Source organism: Toxoplasma gondii, chromosome VIIa, assembly GCF_000006565.2.
Source record: "Toxoplasma gondii ME49 chromosome VIIa, whole genome shotgun sequence".
NCBI lineage: Eukaryota > Apicomplexa > Conoidasida > Eucoccidiorida > Sarcocystidae > Toxoplasma > Toxoplasma gondii.
Genome location: NC_031474.1, coordinates 3,529,584 through 3,545,310, shown reverse-complemented (window position 1 = coordinate 3,545,310; position 15,727 = coordinate 3,529,584). Strand labels below are relative to the sequence as shown.

The following is a 15,727-nucleotide window of genomic DNA, read 5'->3' as shown; positions in this document are numbered from 1 at the left end:
CTGGCCTGGTCGAAGGCTGAGCATGAAAGATCGAACCACAAACAGGGCTCCTGCGCGATTCCCAGTCTCTGATAAACCTTTCATCTACAAGAGTATGGAACGTCACAGACAAAGAGTCGAGATTCTGATCTTTCACCGCAAGGTAGTGAACAGTCGAAAACGGCGAAAGGAGCGGAGGTCAGACGCTGAAAACTCCAGGCGAAGACATGCGGATCCTATTAGCATTTTCTGCGGGATTTTTCCTTTTTGTTTTGCCGAAAAAAGCTAGTAGCGTCAAAGCTGGAAAGTTTCCCAATCCATTCGCGCCGCCCGGCGACAACCCTGGCGGCTTCCCAGGTTGTCTGCGGGCTGTCGAGTTCCTGGGCTAGATATTAGGCTTCCATTTTCGAAAAAAAATCGACAATCACTCGCTGATTTACCTTCAGACCCAGAAAGTTGCTGATCCGTCAAAATGCCGGAAAGCCACCGTTCGTTTGTTCCCCGGCAGCCTCCATTTCGTTTCTTGTGACCAGACGGCTGGCACGTGTGCCGACCACCTAGCCGGTCTTCTGGATATTTGCAGCATGGAATTCGCGCCGTTTTGCCGCGAACCAGTCGCAGAAAAGAGTTTCGGAGATTCGCCAGAACATGATAGCTCCTTCTGCGTTAAATGGGCGTTTTAGCAGTTTCGACAACTTTCTTTTTCGCAGAAATCCTGAATATCACATGTCTTTCTCCCCCCTCGCGGACGCGTGCATGCGGTCCGCTGTCAGTGCTGAAAATTTCCCTTTTCTGAAGTCTGTGTGCTACTAAACCTTTGGTGATTCCTCGACAGCTTTCGTGCTATTTTCACTCCAGTGAGGTGAGTCACTTGCGACTGGTCTCGTTCGTGGCTTCCTCCCATTCGCGCCTCACGAGGCCGCTCTGAAGCTAACGAGTTTTTTCCCTATTTGCCGCGGCGAACTTTGGCGGTGTCTTGCCTGCAAGCTCGCAGAAAATGCCGCGGCTTCTCCTTTGAAACAACATCAAGTTATGCGTGCGTATGCAGGTGTATACTCTCATGCGCTGTGTAGGCAGCTGCGCAGAGAAGTCCACAAGTGCAGTTGTCTGCGTGCGCACGCCGCTGCGTCGCCGTCCATGAGTCTTCTCGAAAACCTAGACGCCTTTTGAAGGGATGCCCACCATTCGGCACGCATCCCATTCTCTGCTCGCTTCAGAGCCAGCAAGGCAAGTGCAAAAGAGCATGGCCGCAGCGAGCCGAGACCTGCGGATTTGATACAGCGAGTGTTCAAGAGCTGCTGCTCTGTCGCCTCTTGACTAAAATGTCAGAAGTGAGCGTTTCAGGTGACGCAAGTCCCGCGGCAGCAGGACCTGCCACTTGCGACGAACATCCGAATCAAAAGGAAGAGAAAACGCTCGTGGTGACCATCACACAAACAAAGTACCGATGGCACCACTCTGTTGATACCGCCGACCCACCACCTGTCTCGGCCCCCTCCACCAGCGAGCCTGCCAAAAGTCCGGTAAGACCCAGAAGGATCTTTGTCCTTCGGCAAGACAGTCAGCTCTGTGGCGTTTTCCCGGTTCAGGCATGCCCCAGGACGCCACGTGTACGGTTTCCAGCACATCCACAAGATGTACGACAACCTGCAGTGTCTACGAGAGTCCACGCTTTGACTGATTCCCCGTCATAGCCCCTTGCCCTCATTTCTGTCCGTTACTTCTCTCGCAACGACACCGGTACCAGCATTCAGTCCTCGTGCTGTGTCCGGCGTGTACTTGCTCAGGAGCCTCCGGCAAGCTCGGGGTTGTGGAAAAGCGTACAGGACTATTCAGGAAGCCAAGCGCATGCAGTCAAAACACCCTCTCTAGATGTTGCTTTGCAAACGCAAGTGGTGGAAATGTCGGCGCCAGTCGGCGCAGACCTTCTCGACGGCCTCCCGCTGTTTGCCACCGGCCGCCTCGACACAACCGCAAGGTACTCCTGCGCCCCGGCGCCGGAGTGTACATACACCCCGCCGGCGTGGGTGCCGCGGTGCGTGCGCCAGGTGCTCTTTGTGTTTGACCAGGAAGACCACGTGACGGCCGAGGCGCTGTGGCGAGTGATTGAGTTCTGTGCGCAAGAGCGCGCAGCAACGCTCGCAGGTGCGTGCGCGTCTCTCCGGACCGGCATGGTTTCCGCCCGTTCGCCGCGCCAGCAAGGCCAACAGAGTCGCAGCGACGCCGCGTGGCTAGCTGACGCGCAGGGCGACGTCCGGCTGGCCGACTCCTGGGGTGTACGTACACCCGAACTGCGGTGGGAGGCTGGGCTGCCGCGAATGGATGCGGCCGAGTGCGACAGGCGGCAAAACGGTGCGGGTTTGTCGGCAGATGTCACTCGGTTTTACCCGAATTTCGAGGGAAATGCGTTTCTCCACAGAGGAGCGTCTGTGGTGCATCCAGGCGTGGGCAAGGTGGAGTCCGTGTCGCCTGCGGGCCTTCCTTCCGAGTCCGAGAGGGGCGCCGCTTGCGCTCTTTCGCGGGAAGACTTAACGCGGATTGGTGCTGATGCCGCCGCTTTGCTGGCGACTCTCCCTGCAGAAAAACTTCTGGAAACCTACGCAAGTTGTCTCTTGCTTTCACAACCCCTCACAAGAACGCAGGACGGCCTCCGTGGCAGAGCGAAGGCGAGAGGGGGCGACCCTCGTCCCGCCCTCGTGGACTCGGCGAATCCATGCACTCTCGGAGCAGCGGCTTCTGCAGAGGCTTTGCGGACGCTGAAGGAGACCCTGGGGGAACAATTAAGTCGAAAAATCGATGACGTTCTTCTCCCTGCTTCCTGCTGTGTTGCGTATCGGTACGACGACCCGCTCCTCATGGATAGGTGAGGCAAACGGGCGACACGCGGTTCTCTTCTGACTCCGGGACTGAGAACACACTCGGATTTCATCTGGAAGTATGTTCCCCGTTGTTCTGTGAAGAGCTGAGGTAACAATCATGTCAGCACTAGCATGCCCAGTGAGTTTCAGAGAAGGCGTTGTGGGATTTACGAGCATCTGTCGTTGGGGGATCCCACAGTGTCTCTGTGTCTCCGCTTCGAGTTGTTCTCCTCTCTTTCCTTCAGGACGTACAACAGCTGGGTGGTAGCTCTAGTCTAGGGTCTCTAGTGTAGGCCACTCCTGACGCATGTCTGTCTAGCAGTAGCTACAGGACGGCATGCTTCTCACCCAGTCCTCCCTGATAGATGCTTTGACACATCACTGGAGCTTTCCCTCGGGGCTTGCTGCCGCAGACGCGAGAGAAAGAGAAAACTCCACCGTAATGGTGACGGACAGATGTGCGCAGTTTCGGAGACGCAAGGAAATAGCCGGCGCGTTGTGTGCGTCTCCTGCCTTCATGTGCGGGTCTCTGTAGAAAGGCTCTGCCGTGTCTTCGTCGCGTAGATCTCAGGAAAGTCTTTCGTTTTCCTCACTGCGTTCGTCAATTTCCGTGTGACGTGCGACAGGTGTCTTTTTGGGATATGGTACACGAGGTAAAACGGTGTCTTGTATCCTAGTTATCTCGTCTCTGCCGCTCATACGCTAGTAGTTGCGTTACCCGTTCAAGGCTTTCTTGCAGTGAAGCCGTAGATGCACACTGTCAACGAGTGCCCCAACTGAAGCTATTTCCAGAGTCAGCCTTTCTCCTGCACTTCAGTCCACAGACAGCTGAGGCTCAAAGATCAGGCGCGACACTGTTAGGTCGCCTGTCTTGTAGAGCAAGGCAAGTGGACGCTCGATGCCACTACACTCCATGCCCTTGACATATTGGTCATGAAAGCTCAATGGAACTCGGATTTTGGAAACAACGATCTTCAAAATGTAGACAACTACTTTAACGAGTCCAATTCGTGGTTTACACTCCGCAGAAAAAGAGCACAAACACACGCCTTCCGTGGGGACCTGCGAGCGGCGTCTGTGTGTCTTATGCAGTCGAAACGGCAATGCAAATCTCTGTGATTCCTGCCATTCTCGTACCTATGACACTGCATGTGGCTCGTGTGAGAGACAGACAAACCACGATCTTTCTATCATCAATCGCTTCCCTGCTCCCTTGAGACCCTAAACGGGTCTTTGATTTCCGCAGCACCTACTCCCCGTTCTCGGTTTCACTGCTATGGAGGCGCCATTTCCTTCCTCGGTCAGTGTTCTGAACGCGCTCGCCGTTTACCCTGCGTTTCTTCTGTCTGTACGCCGCAGTTGTTACTGGCTCTTGAAGCGGATCCTGCTCGACAAAGGACTTCCTGCAGAGTGGAAAGAGCTGCGAAAACCTGAAACTTCGACCGAGAGCGATTTGGAGGAACAAGGAACCAGGCAACGCTCGGGTGACGCCGCTGCCTCGCGGGCTAAAAGTGGGGAATTCGCGACGGCCGGCGCGTCAGGTGTACCTACGCCCGAGTCAGGCGCCTCCGCAACTCTCGACTGGTCTTGGCTGCCCCCCTCTGTCTTCCAGAAATGCGCCGGCAGGAAAATGTGTTATAGCGTTTCGCGAGCTGTTCTGACGCATCTTACCTACACTGTAAGCCGCGTGGGAAACCCCTTCGACACACAGAAAGAAACTGCAGATGCACGAATATGGCAATCCTAAGACGCAGATCAGAGGTTCTTGTCAGGAATTCTTACTACTGTAAATGGATCAGAGAACATCGTTCATAATGCATCTTTTTAGATCGCAACTGTTCTGTTCTGGGTGCCCTACGCGGATGGCTTTGATTATTCCCTATCAAGATTAAGAGAACTTCTCACATGCTCACAGTTGTCCTGTTCACTAGTAAGAATGTGACTACACAGCCTCAGCTGCACGTAACCATATTGAGAATCCCTAGGTAGCAGCGACAGCGCCTTGAGGTGCCCATACAGTCAGACGCCTGAGCGCGTGAGGCCCTGGGAGAACATCTCGATTTTTTCAACGGCCAAGTCGGAGGTTAATCGTGTCAGTTGAACGAAAAAGGAGGAACGTAGGAACGGCGCTTGGCATGCTGCCGTTTCATCTGGTTTCGGTGAAAGGTAGAGGGGGGAGAGAACCTCGAACCTCTCGGTAAACTGCTTCTCGCTCTTCGCCGGAGGGAGTTTTCAGTGAGAAAGAAGAAAACACAGGGGATCTTCCTGAAACTGCGATCTAGCTGGTCTTGGATTTCAACTACGGTGCGGGTCGTACTAGCGTCTGAGTAGTCGTTTTCTCCGTTGTTAAGGCGAATGACGACAGCAATCCGTGTATCACGCCTCGGCATCTGCTCAACCTCCTTTGGAATGGACAACCCGACCCAAAGTGTGAAGGTTTCAGGATCTGCTCCAACATCTCTCTGACTCTGAGACATTGCTCCGCGTCGCCCTGCAAAGTTCAGCCTCTCGTCATTTTTCCTACGTGTCCATTTTCACGTTCTCAGCTGTTTCCAAGCATCTACTTTTCCACTAGACACTTTCAGTTCTCCTCCTTGAAGTACTTTTTTCACGCTCTCCGTCGCTTTCAAACATTCATTTCTTCCAGGACGTCCTCTTTCCTCCATGTAAACGGATCCCCGGCCACGGTCGAGCGTTGAAGAAGACTAGGGGCAGAAACAGAGCCGTAGTGGCGCCTCACTCTTCGCTTTGGTAAATGCATCCTTGGTGCGTTTGTGCTAGGCCTCTCCCGATGGAAAGAACAGGACAGACACAGATTCTGGGAGGAAATCTGCTTGTCTGTCGCCAACTCTTATCGTGTGCGCGGTGTCTCCGTCGCCCTCAGGTTCCTCTCCACAGTTTCTGGAGCGTCGTGGCAGACGAGACTTTCACCAAGAGCAAGTTTCTCGAGGAGCCGAAAGGGTAAGCCACCCCGTTGTGTTTTTCAGAGGTAGTAACTAGCCGGACGATGGAACTGAATACAAGAGCGTCTCAAGAGTTCTTCCGTACACATGTGCATTTATCCTAAATGCATCGGTGACGAAACGAATGTGTAGCTTGACGTGTGTGGAGAGGGAGGCTCCTCGCTCGCAGACGGCGACTCGCAGGCCGGTGCGGTCATCCGGCTGTCTGAATAGATGTTGTCTGTCTTACAGACGTTGAAGTCGAGTGAATCACAAGATGCCTTCATCAACGTTTTGAGTGTGAAGATTCTAACCACTGGTTGAACGCGTTGTTCCCGACACACGTGTGCAGTTTAACCGCAGACACGCAGGGACAGCTATTTCGTTCTCTCGACCTCTCACACTTTTCAGTACAGGTGGCTTGTGCTTCCTGCATTCGAGCATGAAAATGTCTTTCCCAGTTCCAGTGCGACCATCACTCGAGGCAGTCGAGCTGTGTCTTTCATCGTTTCGTAATGCGGGGCTTCCACGAAAGATACCTGGTCACTTCTTTGTCTCAGTCGACACTGGGAATTCGTCGTCTTCTCAAGAACGAAAGGCAATCCCCTGTTTCATTTTCCACTGTGAACTGTCTTTTTCCAACTCGTATTTTCGTAAAGCTGGGTGTCTTCCGGTTGTCGGGCTCCGCCGAGGCAGGAGGGAAACTGAAAAAAGAGAAAATTTGGGAGGACCAAACTGCGTGCTGCGACACTGTCAGCTAGACTCTGGGCGGGTAGTCTCTTCCTTCGGTCGCCTTTTGCATGGGTCCGGGAGAAGATGCTTTTGAAGAAGCAGAGCACAAACATTTCGTCGCACCCTGACGAAGGTGGCCGCGACGAACTGCTGAAGTCTGAGGGCCTCCTGATGACACTCTACTTTTTTCGTTGGAGTCCCCGCTTGGTTCTTCTGGCCAGAATTGCGATTTGCCCTCACACTTGACCCGGCTCGGCCTGCTCGTCTTGAGGACGAAGTGTTCGTGGAGGCGGGGGAGATTTCCTCCGCAAAGATGTTTTTTGAGGCGCGTGCACCGCGAGTTCAGAAGCGCATTTCAGCTGCAAGAGAGTTCCGTTTCCTTGGCGTTTTCCAGGCTCTTCTCGAAGCGAGTTCAGGGGGCGATTTCCACCCAAGAAAGTTCCTCGTTCTGTGTTTGCAGGTATCTGCACTGTGAGTTCCGCCGAGTGCGGAGTGCGACGCCCTCGACTTACCCGCACGCGTACTTGCTCTTGGTGGACGCTGCGAGTTGTCGGCAACTCGGACTGAGCGAGCAGGTCCTCTGCAACCAGGCGCAGGCGAAGGTGCTGCTGCTGTGTGGCCGGAGACAGTCCGAGCACTCGTCAGTCGAGTTCTTCATTCCGTTTCCGGCGCTGATCACCGCGGTCGAGCCTTTCTGCCAGATCGCGGAGGGGAGCGACCTCGCACCCACTGCCACGCCAAAGTCGCCTGAGGGAGGGGAAACCCGCCCTGTGGTCTCTGCATGCAGCCAGAAGCTGCTGGCGGTGGTGAGCGCGGCGCGCGCGTACGGCAGAGAGTTTCTTGGAACTCTGCAAGGGAGTTTCTGGGGCACCAAGTTCTCTTTGACCAACTGGGGGCTGAAGCAGGGCTACAACCACCAACTCGGGGCCTCTGCTAGGGCGTCCCTGGAGAAACGCACGTTCGCGCGACTCTACCGAGTGTACGAGAAGGCGGAGGCAGGAGAACTGTCGACCGAGGCGTTTCGCGCCGCTGCGAGCTTGCAGCTTCAGGCGGGGACTGCAGAGGCGGGAGACGCCTTCGGGGGCGTCTGGACACAGACTGGTCGCGCTCCGAGCGCGGGCGAGGGAGACGCGTGGAGACAACGAAATCCGAAAAAAAACACACCCGTCAAGTACTGGGAACTGCCCTACGAGGAGATCTACCGCGACCAGGAAAACTGCGAGGAGAGGCGCGAGAAACTGCCAGAAAAAATGAAGTGGGTCCACGACTGCCTGTTCTTCCCCAACTGTCGGCGCAGCCCAAGTGCAGTGCAAGCTGCCGAGGGACAATTTGTAGAAGTCGTTGCAGAAGAAGATGTGGGTCGGGAGAAGTCGCGGGAGAAAAGTGCGGAAGTCAGCTCGAATGAATCGAGACCAGAAGACGCCGACCCCGTCAGCGTGCTGCCACACAGCGAGGAAGAGGAACCTTGCACAATCCACTTTGAGCGGAATCTTCGTGGAGACATGCCCCGACAAATGAAAGTCCGTCTGAACAGACACGGTGAGTCTTCTTGGTACCGAGGGTCACACTCATCACGGGATGTGCTCGAACTGGGGACAAACCCAGCATAGGCGTTCCTGGGGAGTGTCGCATATGGACCGGCCAAGACCGTCCACATGAAGTCGTAGACAGAGTTTGAGATAGTACACCGAAACCAGGTCATAACAGAATGTTATCGTCTTTGGATGTCCGAGAACGAAGCGCTGCCTCCGAAGAGTCGCTTCGGAAGCGTCAAGATAGTCACAGCGGAGGTGTATCTGCTTCGGGTGCAACAGGAGTTAGGCGAGGCCTAGCTACAGGCCAAATGTGCTTGGGTGCGATACTGCATGTGTTTTGCTACTTGTTTTAGAAATTCTTTCAACTGCAGTAGTATGTAGAGTTTTAATAAGAAATGAGGTTAGTTGGGAAAGGCTTGTCGAATTTGGAGCTAGCTGGTTCTCCCCGAAATGTATTGAGGCGCAGCTATTATAATTCATATAAAAAGAGCCGATTTTTTTCGGTGCGTCTGTGGTTCTACGCAACATAGCAAGCCGTTTCAGTGTGTAGAATCGAGTAGGCAATTGAGGGCGAGAGTAACAAACAGGGGAGGGGGTGCGACGGAGAAAAGTGACAGAAGAGCAGGAATGGTGCACGGGTGGCTACAATATGTGTCTGAAATCCGCGAGTGCTTGTGACACCCCGAGTCATACTTCAGAAAAAGTTTTTTGTTCGTCTTGCATTGTGCGCCGCCCGACAAGTCGAGTATAGCTGTCAGCTAAGAATTCGCGTTTGTCGGTTCATTCTATTTGGACACACGTCTCGCCGCAGGAGGCGCCTATACTCTACAGAACGTGAAGGCCAAGTGGGACGAGGCACTCCAAGCATACTCGCTCCCCTTTTTCGGCAGAGCCAAAGTTGCTTCAGCGAAAAACCTGCAGCTGATTCCGTGTGTAGGTTCGGGAAGACGGTCCTCGGGTAAAGGACAGCGAGAGGAATGTTCTACGGACGACGAGGAGCAAACGTCGATCTATTTGATGATGGGGAAAATGTCCAAAGATGTGTATGCTCTTGATTTCCGCGCGCCCGTTCGCCTGTTTGAAGCGTTTGCCATCGCCGCTGCGACGATGGCAAAGAAACGAGCGGTTACGTAGGGGTTGAGTGTCTGTTCAGTACGCATGCATGTGAATGCGGACGTTTATCTTTCTGCGGGTAGCAGCAGAATTTTGTGCTCTCAAGGGAAGCGTGGAACACCGCTGCTGGTGAGTCGCTGAGCAGAGCTCGTGGCAAAGAAAGACGACGGTTTGTTTCACTGTATTTCAGCAGGTCTGGGTGAACTGGCACAGACGCTTGACAGGAAACAGAGTTGCTACACTCAAGGAACACTCTCTGCATATCTTTTTGTCGAGACACAAATAAGCAACCGAAGGAGATATGCGAATCAGCCCATCCCCAAAATCTGCAGCTCACCCAGGAAGTCCCGCCTTCACTACTCGGTTGCGCCCTCTCAGCGCCAGGCGCGCAGAACATATCTTCACTTCATCTTCACTATTTGGTTTGTGTAATTTTGGCTACTAGTGTGTTATTCTTCCCAGACATATTCGTTTTTTAAAGAGCACTGCATGTGGCTTTCGTGCGCTTTGGCCATTTTGGCATTTCGAGGTTCACGGAGTGTAGGGAGACACCATCTTGTGGGTGTCGCAGTGTTCTACACCATCAGGAGACCAAATGAAACGAAAACAATTCTAGTCGTGCCGATAAAACAAACTAACTTCTAGCGGCACTCGCATGTGAATGCTAGTTCTCGCGCCGACGACACAGAGCAGACTTGTCGGCACGTTCAGTCTTTTTAGAAAAAAAATGGTTCCACTGGGCAGGCGTTAAGTTGCGTTTGTCGATTCCATAGACCTTGGGTGTGTTTGCTGTGACAAGACACCAGACGCTTTCGACGCATGTGATGCAGTCGGGCGCGAACAGGTTTTCTCCTTAGCAATGCAGAGTATGAACGGAAACGGTAGACGGTGCTACGTCCGTTGTGCCTGCGTCAATAATGACGCACTCACCAGAGTTGGTGAGGCTCCACATGAAAATCGAGAATGGACAGTATATTTTCTTGACTAGATTCGTGTATCAGCAGCACCTAAATAGAAAATGGAAGGATGTGCATCCTCGCGAAAAACAGCAGTTTCAAGAGCTCACTTCATCAGATGTCCTCAGGAACGGAAAAAGAGTTGACTCCCGACAGCAAGCAGATCGGCTCAAACCTTGTCTTTCGCAGCAGATGGGATGAAAGCATTTCCTTTTATGTTCGTAGCATTTCCCTGTTGGAAAGTGGTTCGGTTCACGCCCATGTCCACCAGCAGTGCGTCCTCTCGAACTGCGCCTTCCCAGTCCGTACAGATAGCGAGTACACGCTCACTTCATATGGTTTGATAGGACAGCAGATTGTGGCTCAAAGGAAAGACTAACTTTTCGGGCGGCACTCGCTGTCTAGAACCGTTGCGCCTTTCCTATCGAGAAACGCGGTGATGTCGAATGGGGTGCGCTGCTGACGTCGTATGCGCCAGGTCCTGCCTCACACACACGGGACGCTGGCCTCGCTGTCGACAAAGTTTGAAAATGGACAATTCTGAACTAAGACACGCCTTATTGGTTGTCTCTGTCTATCGGCATGCCTGTTGCAAGCATTGGTCGTACGTATGACAACTGCTCTGTCGACGGGACTGGGCACCTTGTATCGTCAGTCGTCGGTTTCAGTGTGTACATGCTTCACTGTGATGATAGCATGAGTGTATAAGTTGTGCACTTTCCCGTGAATGAGCGCGGCAGTCAATATGTGTGGTAGCGTTGTAGTTAACTCGGCTCCAGGGCCATCCCTGTTCACTCTCCACGTTCGTCCTAGGCATAGGTGAAAGGTACAGCAGCCAAGCGCGCACACATGTCCTTACTAATTCCATCAACCGTGCCGAGAAAGCGCGGCTCAGCATCGGCGTCTAACCCAGGTTGGCGCGTACTACCATGGATTGTCTGAACTCGTGGGCAGAGTTCTTGTCATTCATTACCAGGAAGGTCGGGTTCTTTCGCAACATGGAGCGTATGCTCTGAGCTTATAAATGGGAGGGAGCGGTCGGCTTTGTTCTGTAGCATGATGCGTCCCGTGACATGCAACGCCTGTTCGCTCTGTTTTCAAGGGGTTCTTATTCAAAACGCTTGTCTGCCTGCTATGCGTTTCTCGCAAGAGCTCAACTGGGACAAAATATTTTCCTGATACGCTCGGACATGGTAGTCTGCGTACACTCGCAGGCACTGATTACCCCGGAGGTGCTCTGCTTAATTCAAAAAACTGAATTGTTCAGACCTGTTATGATTACCCTGCGGCAGCCATGGTACATGTTTCACGCTGAACTATACAACACACGTTTGACATGCCTCATTGTATCCAAATGGTGCAAACACCCGGTCTACGACTCAGTTCTGCTGCGTCTGGTGCCACACTGTGACCGTCAGAGTCTAGGGGATCCCCTTTCGCTACGTACACCGATCACCGCTATCCCTTGAATAGTCTTATGATATCTTAGTAACGATGAAAATGATTAGACATGTTACTTCCTACAGACTGTTTCAATCCTTGCGACAGCTGCTGCAGTGAGTGAGTCTTGTTAACAGTGAACTGCCACAAAAAGGTTTGGGTGGGAACCAACCTCGTCCTCGGTACACCGGGGGGCTCTTGGGAAAATCGCCGCTGCCGTATGTCTCTCTGGTTTCTGAACCACGAATAGCACATCGAGCTAGTGGTTCATCTTCGAGTTATCGGGGTCCAGAGCGTGTTTCTGCTTTCATCCCTGCTGCGTATTATATACAGTAAATTTACTGTCAAAGAACCAGCTCTGTGAAACGGCGGGCCCTTTCCCCCATAGCGGGGACCGACCTGCGGCTCATAATTAGCGCCTGCGGGGAGTTCGGCAGCTTTCCTGGTTCAGCACAGACAAGAACCTTTTGCGAATGAAACGCAGAGTCTACTGTTCCTCGTTTTGTTCATTTGTGCCGCAGCTACCGTATCGTGAAGGGGCGAATTGCGAAAAGGGCTCTCGCTCGCATCCACATCCGAATTGGGTGTCTCTTTCGTCATACCGTTGAATCTCGCAGAAGATTGTAGGGGGTCTTGATGTCAAGCTGGTCGTGTTTTTTGCACTTCTGCAGACACGTGGTCGCACACGTAGCCAACACTGCTGCTCATATTTAAATCGAGCCTTTTGTGTGGCTTCCTACTTGTATCAAATGTCTTTCGTGGAGCCATACATAGGGAACAGACGTCGATCAACTGCGCTCTCCCAGCCTGGTCCACGACGCGTCACACGGAGTACTGCACGTAATGTTCTGCGTCAAGTCCTAAGTGACCCCTCAATAAGATGCTCGACAAGATATGTTGTCTCCTCGTCGACCCAGCTTCTGCACTTCGAAGTCCATCTAAATTTCTAATCCTTCCTGGTGCAGATGGTAATGAGGAGCGCGGCACAACTTTCGCATTTCATCAGTCTATGCTCATCGACACAAGCAGCCAAGTAGACACAGCACGGGAGATCCGTTTCTGGGCAGCATCTAATGAATCGGCCCTCACCTTGAAGTCCACATGTCGGGACATTTATATCGACCCGGACCTACGCGATTCACAGGCAATTAATCGGATATTCCAACGTAGTTAGATGCTAGAAGCAGGATCGCATTGCCGCCGCAGCAGTTAGACCTTATTCCTCTGAAATAATTATGTGCTACAGGTGTTTTAATATGCGCCCTATCTCATCGCCTTCCACAAATCACTAACGCGAGTAGCTTCCATAGCTCTGGCAGGACTGCGTAATAAATCATGCTGTCTAAAAGACCATTACTCCCAGTACGACGGTAAGCGTGAATATTAGACCACGAAGCATCACCGAAATATTACCGCGAATACTCGGAAATTCAAGCCCCACCAACAGTGAGCCCAGAGGCAACAAGAAACAGAAGCTGACCATTCTCCATGTCTACTGTCATTTTCCTCTCTTTTTCCGGATTGTGGTTCTTCTTGTTGTCAGTTAATGAAATGCTCTATCTGTTCGCGGAGAGGATTGACAGATCGCTTCCTCTGGAATTGCAGTTGCGGACAAGCGGCACGAAGGGCCCATGTGAAAAACGAAATTTCTTCAGTATTTCCACACACTTTCGAAATCCTCGACTTGTATGGTCATTATGATAGTGTTGTCTCGCACACACGTGATGGAGCACCACCTAAAATATGACTATCTGCTGCACCCATCCCGTGTTGTGTTGCTCAGTTGGACGGGGGGTGAACACCGATTCCCGACAAGTCCCTCACCAGGTGAAAACCAAACTCCGTCTTTCCTTGCTCGCATTTTGAAAACGTTTCATCTCTACAGAACCCACCTGGAGTCATGCTTCGGGAATAGATGCAGTTGAATGGCGGAATCTGCAGCCATAGCAAAGACTCAGCGTGAGTGCCTAGACTCTCTCTGGATGTGCCGACATGACGAAAGTATTCGGTACCGCATTGAGAACAAGGGCTCGCTCGTGATTCCAGCAGAGCGGCGCGAAACAGTTGAGGGCACTCACCACTTCCGGCTGAATTTGTTCTTTCAACGTCTCCGTATCAAGTCCATCTGATCTGCGTCTGTTGCGGTCTTTTATCAGGTTGATGACGGCTCTTGCTGGTTCACTGAAAAATCTAATTGATCTGTTTCTCGATTTATTGTCTATCAAAGTCAAATCGTCCCCAATGTTTTCCCGCACCGGACCATCACTGTGTGCTTCATAAACAGCAGCTTTGGAAGCTTGTTCAACTCTGACGTCCCCTACCAAGCGAGCTGAAACATCTGGAGCTTCGTAAGCAGTGTTTTCTGGGACCGTTGTGGCTGGTGAATCATTACGCAGGCCGCCTTGTGTTTCATCTTCATCCGCATCAGCTGGTGCGTTACAAGGTGCAGGTGCGCATTCAAGTCCTTTTCTTGAATTGTTGGCAGTATTTCTGTGCCTCGCTGTAACCGACCACCTGTTCGGTTTGTAGAGGTCATCGCTGTTACTCCTGAGTAATCTGGTTTTCGCTAGATGCACGGATCCCTGATACGGAGGACCTCCTACACGAGGAAATAGTCCTGACTTCCCCTTCTCCCTGCGCATCGTCGAAACATGGGCCATGGGAATGCAGGTCCTCAAAACGCTTTTGTTTTCCGCCTCTCCACTGTGACGCTGGCCCGTATATTCAGCCTTTAGGACCGACGCGGATGCTTGAACAGATGTTGTATTCTTTGCCGTGATGCAAATCCGAGATCCCTCTGGTTGCGGCGTCTGATGGAGGAAATCTAATCGTTGTCTCTGCTGCAGTCTGAATACCTCTTGCTTGACCCAAGGCATGCTGGGGGGAACGACGAAGGAGTCTGCTATCCAGGATGTCATCTGAGTGACATATTGCTGCTTGAGTCGCATCCGTCTTTCCTTCTCAGGTATAATGGGGGGGCGCCAGTTTTTCGCATCATCGAACGTATCCCTTACGATCTTCTGCATGTCCTCAAAGGCTGATGGAGGTTCCCCCATTTTCAACTTATTCGCTAAGCTCTCATAGTCTATCCATACAACGGCATCAATGCTCTTCATAATTGCCCAAGCCTCTATGCGCTGCAGAAACTGCATGTGCTCCGCGCAGCACCGGTGTCTGCGAGCTTTCATATTGATGTATCCAACAGCCTCGGGGAATCCATACCCAAATGCCAAGCGCAAGTTCCTTATCGCTGAATCCAGTTTTGTGTACGCGCTGATTGCGTAACGCACGCTACACTGGTACACTGTGCCGGGCGACCTGGAGTCTTCGTAAGGGAAGGCAGGTAAGAACGGACCTCCAGGCATAAACCTGGTTCTGATTTTCAGGCGCTCCCGTGGGGAACGCTGACACATCGACAGTGGTCCCCATTCTAGTACTGCGATCTGCTTCATAGTATGGAGGGGCAACCGGGGCAAGAAATGTAAAACTGTGATGGCAATTCCAGGTAGCTATTGCAGAGTAGATGAGCTGCAGAGCTGTTTCGAGAACTTAGCATCGCAGTCAGAGATTCACGAAAACTCTGACGGCTCAGCGTCACCTGGGGCATCCTCTAAATAGGATAGTCCTGTCTGCGGCATGTGGCAGCGCAAGCCTCCAGGAATTCAACGGCTTGCGGGTATTAGCAAGTGCGTCCGCTGTACAGGATCCAATCCCGCTCTGTCGGCCTTCAAGACCTTTTACTACGAGTGACTGCACCGACACACCTAATCGCGACTTGGCCTCCAGAATTCGTGGCCATATGCGCACAACAGGAAAGGCAAACAAGTGAAAAGCGACATTATGCTTCCGGCGTGTGAGGTGAAGTGCCGCGGTCGATGATCTTTACAGTCGAAGCCCCCAACCGGCATGAGAGTCCCTGTCCTTTGCGGGGCGTTATTGATGCATGCAGTTTTGTGGGTCTGGTGACGTCAAAGAACATAGTTTTCAAGCCTCGGTATTCATCTTCCCAGCGAATACAAGTTCCACTTCCCAGCGTGCGGGCAGATAGTTTTAGACGATTCGTCGCGCGAAGCAGTCGATCAGTTCTGGAGCCGCTCTCACACATCCAATTTTTCATCACTCGTCAGAGAATAAACGGTGCAGAGAACAGAAAACCAAGGTCCTTCTTTGAT

The 15,727-nt window shown here is 52.4% G+C and overlaps 1 protein-coding gene across 1 annotated transcript; it reads left to right on the top strand.

The window, feature by feature from the left end:
* Positions 1–758: 758 nt before the first annotated feature.
* Positions 759–9,781, top strand: TGME49_202190 (hypothetical protein). Its single transcript, XM_018779193.1, has 7 exons — positions 759–1,502; positions 1,767–2,842; positions 4,197–4,515; positions 5,722–5,798; positions 6,972–8,050; positions 8,858–9,288; positions 9,350–9,781. Exons 1-6 carry the CDS (start codon positions 1,302–1,304, stop codon positions 9,178–9,180), a joined length of 3,075 nt encoding a protein of 1,024 aa, XP_018637415.1. The 5' UTR covers positions 759–1,301; the 3' UTR covers positions 9,181–9,288; positions 9,350–9,781.
* Positions 9,782–15,727: the final 5,946 nt, after the last annotated feature.

Bases quoted from the DNA above. Each gene is read 5' to 3' on its own strand.
- TGME49_202190 (XM_018779193.1), top strand. From the start codon at position 1,302: ATGTCAGAAGTGAGCGTTTCAGGTGACGCAAGTCCCGCGGCAGCAGGA. The intron at 2,843-4,196 runs GTGAGGCAAACG...TGTACGCCGCAG, and splicing joins GACCCGCTCCTCATGGATAG to TTGTTACTGGCTCTTGAAGC. The intron at 5,799-6,971 runs GTAAGCCACCCC...CTGTGTTTGCAG, and splicing joins TTTCTCGAGGAGCCGAAAGG to GTATCTGCACTGTGAGTTCC.